A 6,000-nucleotide genomic window follows, 5' to 3' on the forward strand; every position below is an offset into this window, starting at 1 on the left:
GAGTATATGTGAGCAGGTGGTGTTCCCATAGACGATGCCAATATTGCGGTCATAGGTCAAAGGGTTGGATAGCTCGGATGATTGACTTATAACTCCACGCTCGCATGCATGAAGTATTATTTGCTTTGGCCTCTGACGTTGTCGTATGAGGCCTTACGATTTTACCCTTTAAAAGATATCTCACGGAGGAGAGAATGTTCTAATCCATATAAGTCATACTGATCCCTTTGGACTCATAACCTATGTGGGACTAAAGAGGTTCTCTTTGCACCATAATAGGGCACGTAGCGCATTTAGATGGGTCAGACATTAAATTCCATTTAGCTTTTTTTTTTCCTCTAATTTTTAGTGATGAAAATATTATTTTTTCTATACAACAAAAAAAGAATAGTATTATTACTTCCTAATGCATTGTATGACTTTTCATGAATATATATGGCGTCCTGAACCATATATGACTTTTTATATATTTATGACATTCTAAATAATATATATAGCTTTCTGATGTCTTGTATGACTTCCTACGAATATATATGATATTCTGAACAATATATATAGCTTTCTAACACCATATATATCTTTCTGTGAGAATATATGACATCTTAAATAATATATTTAACATTCTGTGAATATATATGACATTCTGAACAACAATATATGACTTTCTAATGATTTATATGACTTCCTATGAGTATATATGATATCCCGAATAATATATATGACTTTCTATGAATATATATGACATCCTAAACAATATATGTGGCTTCCAACATCTTATATGACTTCTTATGAATATATATGACATTTCGAACAATATATATACTTTCTGTGAATATATATATATATATATATATATATATATATATATATATATATATAACTTCTTAATATTTTATATAATATCAAGAAGTCATATATATATTGTTCAGGACGTCTTATATATATTTACAAGAAATCATATAAGGCATTAGGAAGCTATATATATTATTCAGAACGTCATATATATTCGAAGAAAGTTATATATATTGTTCGGGATATCATATATACTCACAAAAGGTCATATATATTCACATGATGTTATATATATTGTTCGGGATGTTATATATATTTATAAAAAATTATACAAGACATCAGAAAACCATATATATTATTTAAGATGTTATAAATATATATAAAAAATAATATATATAATTTAGAATGTCATATATATTCATAAAAAGCCATACAAGATATTAGAAAGTAATAATACTATTTTTTTTTTATTATATATAAAAAAATAATATTTTTATTATTAAAAATTAAAAAAAATTAAATAATATTAAATATATATTATATCATTAAGTATTATCATATATTTTAAGATAATTAGATGATATATTTTATGTCAAATTTATTATACTGGACGTGTTGCATAAAGATTTTCTCTACCCTTTTATAATTAAATAACTCAAGAGCAAATGAGCCTGTTTTCCACCGTATGTATGCTTTGGCATTTGGATCGGTCCACTGGACATGGTCCATGTATTTTCCGAAGTCTGGAGGTCCACAATCCTACGGCTCTGATCAGATATACGGGCGACATCCCCACAGGAGTGGCATTCTCATAATTCTCCGTCAAGCTCCGGGCGGATGCCTAGAAAGATGGCTGGTGACAGCTCAGCAATCAACGCTGTTCACGTGCTCTGATCCATTCCCCGCCAGCACGGCAACGCCTCAAAAAAAAAACTATGGTCCTATAATACTCTCAAACAACAGAATAATTATTCAAATTTTACTCAAAACAAACTGAGGTATAAAGGGTATTTTAGTCTTTTAAGAATCAACGGTGGGCCGGCCCAGTGGAGAAGGACAGCTGTCCGAACTCGGCAGGGCCCACGATAAAGGATGGGCCAAGTTGCGGACTCGAAAGCAATAATGGAATGGGGTTGGTAAAGTCGGCTGGGTTCTTCTCCTCATCGCTGTATCCTTCTTTAAAAATCCTGCCTGCGACCGAAACAAAATTTACGTCGGTCCACTCTGTCCTTCATCTTCTTCTTTTTCATCTCTATTGCGTGGAAAGGGGGAGAGAGCAAGAGGAAAGAGCTCTAGAGAGAGACAGGAATTTAGGGTTAGGGTTTTTGAGATCTCGAGAGAAGGAGGGGAGAGATGAGGGAGATTATAAGCATCCATATAGGGCAGGCAGGGATTCAGGTGGGGAATTCTTGCTGGGAGCTCTACTGTCTCGAGCATGGCATCCACCCTGATGGCATGATGCCCAGGTTCGTCGAAATTTTGTATATTTTAAATAATCTTCTTTATGGTGCTTTTGGTTGTGTTGAATTTGCTTTAATCTCGGTCTTCTCTGTTGGATCTATTGAAGAGTTGGGAAGCGGCGATTGTCCAATTTCGGATGGTTTTGAGGCCAAAAAGTTGCTTCTTTTGTTAATTTTTTTTTTTATCCTTTACCATCAATTTCAGGCCTTTTTCTTTTTTTTTATTTAGCAGTTGGATTACGAGGGATCCTTAAAGTGCTTGAAGGTAACCTAGAAATTATGTTTTCCCTTGATTTGCTGTTGATTCATCTACGTTAGCATATGGACAATCTTTTTCATTTTCTGAATGGATTAAGATGCCATTCTGCCTTTTTTTAGCGGTTATTATTGATTTACTCTACTGGGGGCTAATGAGAATTTGGTTCTGGATGGGATATTTAAAGATTATTATGATTTAATGTCCAAAGGTGGGTGTTTTTAGATTAATTAGTCGCACTTATAGGTACAAAAATTTCGCCATCATTGGAGGGGGGGAAAAAAAAGCTAAATACTTTAGCAGAGCTTGGTAGATGAATTGAAGATACTTTCAGTGTCTTCCGTATTCCTTCTTAGTTCTTAATTATTTCAAAATTTAGCAGAGAGTTTTAGAATCTTCTTCTGTTTTCTTTGTGTACTGCATGGTTTGGCTGATGCCCTGATATCTGATATTTTCTGTAGTGATACTTCGGTAGGTGTTGCCCATGATGCCTTCAACACCTTCTTCAGTGAGACTGGTGCTGGCAAGCATGTGCCCAGGGCCATATTTGTGGATCTGGAGCCCACTGTGATCGATGAGGTTAGAACCGGGCCTTATCGTCAACTCTTCCATCCAGAGCAGCTCATTTCTGGAAAGGAGGATGCTGCTAATAACTTTGCTCGAGGGCACTACACAGGTAGAATACCTTACTATATGTTCTTGGTAGTCTTTTTATTACTACTAGAAGAAAGTTGGTTATGTCCTTAATTCTGGCTTTAATTGGTTTGTGTTTTTGAGCTGCAGTGGGGAAGGAAATTGTAGATCTCTGCCTCGATCGTGTGAGGAAGTTGGCAGACAACTGCACGGGCTTGCAAGGTTTTCTGGTTTTCAATGCTGTGGGTGGTGGCACTGGGTCTGGTTTGGGTTCCTTGCTGTTGGAACGTTTGTCTGTAGATTATGGGAAGAAATCAAAGCTTGGTTTCACCATCTATCCATCCCCACAGGTAAGAATAGGTAGTCTGAACTCTCTAACATTTGATTTCTTATCGAATGTTTGAACTGTTATGTGAGCTTCTTTATGACGTGATCAACAAGCATGTGTTGTTGATGGTGATGTTCTTTTTCATTGGTGATTTATTATTCATCCTTTGAGGCTTTACTCTGTAATTCCATAATCCCAAGTCTCTGGCAGTGAAAGACTAGCTTGAGGAGAACTCGTTAACTGACATGTTAGTTAGTCACTTATCATGAGCAGTTAAAGTATGAGCAAATTAGGAAACAGATTTCCCGACACAACAAGATGTCAAATATGTGTAGCATTCTTTGAGATATGTAATTTTTCCTTCTAGAAATGTACTACTTAAAAAAATTTAATCATCAATTCATATTACCAAAACTGAAACATACCGGCCATGATTTTTTTTTTTCATTAATAAACTCTCCAGAGAAGTAAGAGTTTCAATTATAACATATTGTAGATTAAGAGGTACAACAAATAACTTAGAACCATTTCATCAGCTAGTACTGTACCTATATCTTTTCAGAGTTTATCTCTCCGAGCTTTGGTATCTGGAAAAACATGCTGCCAAACTAAATCCTTCAGATTCTGGGTTCATTGGATCCGCTTTGGTATATGCCAGTGGCAGACCTTAAAAATTACTATATTTATTATTTTACTTCATAATTTATGCCTGTGGACATGTGCATATCTGCCACTGGGGGCCCTTCATCAGTGTGCACTTATGCATGAGGACATGCAAGTTTGGTGGGTAGGATGATGATGGCAGTTGATACTGTTTCATTGGCTTGGTGGTTGTTGCTATTATTGTCTTTTTGCCTGTTTTTGTAAAGTGGACTCATCTTACTGGAGTCCGTTTTTTGCTGCAGGTTTCTACAGCAGTTGTCGAGCCATATAACAGTGTCTTTTTGCCTGTTTTTGTAAAGTGGACTCATCTTACTAGAGTCCTTTTTTGCTGCAGGTTTCTACAGCAGTTGTGGAGCCATATAACAGTGTCCTTTCTACTCATTCCTTGCTTGAACACACAGATGTTGCAGTTCTTTTGGACAATGAAGCCATTTATGATATCTGCCGAAGGTCACTGGACATTGAGAGGCCAACTTACACCAACTTGAACCGGTTGATATCACAGATCATATCCTCATTGACAACTTCTCTGAGGTTTGATGGAGCTATTAATGTTGATGTTACCGAGTTCCAGACCAATCTCGTACCCTATCCCCGAATCCATTTCATGCTCTCGTCATATGCCCCTGTTATCTCTGCTGAGAAAGCATACCATGAGCAGCTTTCAGTGCCCGAGATCACAAATGCAGTTTTTGAACCTTCAAGCATGATGGCAAAATGTGACCCAAGGCATGGAAAGTACATGGCTTGTTGCTTGATGTACCGTGGAGATGTCGTTCCCAAGGATGTCAATGCTGCTGTAGCAACTATTAAAACCAAGAGAACAGTCCAATTTGTCGATTGGTGAGTTCCACTATCACAATCCCTTTCCTCTCGTTGATCTGTGTTGCAAGACCGAACTACTAATAGTAGGGAATTGACTGCATTTTTTATGTTGTCCAGGTGCCCAACTGGTTTCAAGTGTGGAATCAACTATCAGCCACCAACAGTGGTCCCAGGAGGTGATTTGGCCAGGGTGCAGCGGGCTGTTTGCATGATCAGCAATAACACTGCTGTGGCTGAAGTGTTTTCACGGATTGATCACAAATTTGACCTCATGTATGCGAAGCGTGCATTTGTTCACTGGTACGTTGGAGAAGGGATGGAAGAAGGGGAGTTTTCTGAAGCCCGAGAGGATTTGGCTGCCCTTGAGAAGGACTATGAGGAAGTTGGAGCAGAGGGTGCAGATGATGATGTGGACGAGGGAGAAGATTATTGAGTTGCTGGAATAATTAATTAGTCAGTGTTGGTTGTGGTTTCTCTCTCCCTCTCCCATTTGCTGTTTGTGCGTTACTCTTGTTATGCGCCATTCATATGGTGTAAGATGGTGTCTTGCTGTTGTATTGCTCTCTCTCTCTCTTGTTATTGTTGAAATTACCCATGGCTATTAATATTGCTCAGTTATTTCATATTCATCTGAGGTATCAGATATTCTATGGTTTGTTTGTCTGGGAATTCATCTAGGTATGTATTTAGTTCAACATTAGTTGTACGTTAAGGAGATCTTGGATATTTATGCGGTTGAAAGAAATTTAAATTAACACTTTGTGGTTAGTCTTTTGGATGTAAATGATATCAAAGCAGATCTGGGCCATATGTGGTCAGGAGATAATGGAGCATAGGTTTTTTTTTTGGGATTTGATCGTGGATTAATTGTAATGTATGTGGTTAAATTTAATTGGATTTAGAATTTTAGCCTGATAAGATTGTCGGTGTTTAAATGGGAGACTATGTAAAGATCTGTATGTGTGTAGTTCCACATCGATTGTAGGGTGGTGGGATCAAGAAGCCAATTATGCTGACACTTCGGTTTTGATCTAGGATTAGAA

General features: G+C 37.1%; 1 protein-coding gene across 1 annotated transcript; it reads left to right on the plus strand.

Annotated features, from left to right (window-relative positions):
- Positions 1-1,981: 1,981 nt before the first annotated feature.
- On the plus strand, positions 1,982-5,586 carry LOC105054774 (tubulin alpha-3 chain). Its single transcript, XM_010936368.4, has 5 exons — positions 1,982-2,258; positions 2,970-3,184; positions 3,292-3,491; positions 4,467-4,975; positions 5,075-5,586. Exons 1-5 carry the CDS (start codon positions 2,146-2,148, stop codon positions 5,388-5,390), a joined length of 1,353 nt encoding a protein of 450 aa, XP_010934670.1. The 5' UTR covers positions 1,982-2,145; the 3' UTR covers positions 5,391-5,586.
- The last annotated feature ends 414 nt before the right edge of the window (positions 5,587-6,000 follow it).

Source organism: Elaeis guineensis, chromosome 2 (genome assembly GCF_000442705.2).
Source record: "Elaeis guineensis isolate ETL-2024a chromosome 2, EG11, whole genome shotgun sequence".
Classification (NCBI taxonomy): Eukaryota; Viridiplantae; Streptophyta; class Magnoliopsida; order Arecales; family Arecaceae; genus Elaeis; species Elaeis guineensis.

Coding starts and splice junctions, on each gene's coding strand:
- LOC105054774 (XM_010936368.4), top strand. CDS start 2,146: ATGAGGGAGATTATAAGCATCCATATAGGGCAGGCAGGGATTCAGGTG. Junction 2,259..2,969: donor CCTGATGGCATGATGCCCAG/GTTCGTCGAAAT, acceptor TATTTTCTGTAG/TGATACTTCGGTAGGTGTTG. Junction 3,492..4,466: donor CCATCTATCCATCCCCACAG/GTAAGAATAGGT, acceptor TTTTTGCTGCAG/GTTTCTACAGCAGTTGTGGA.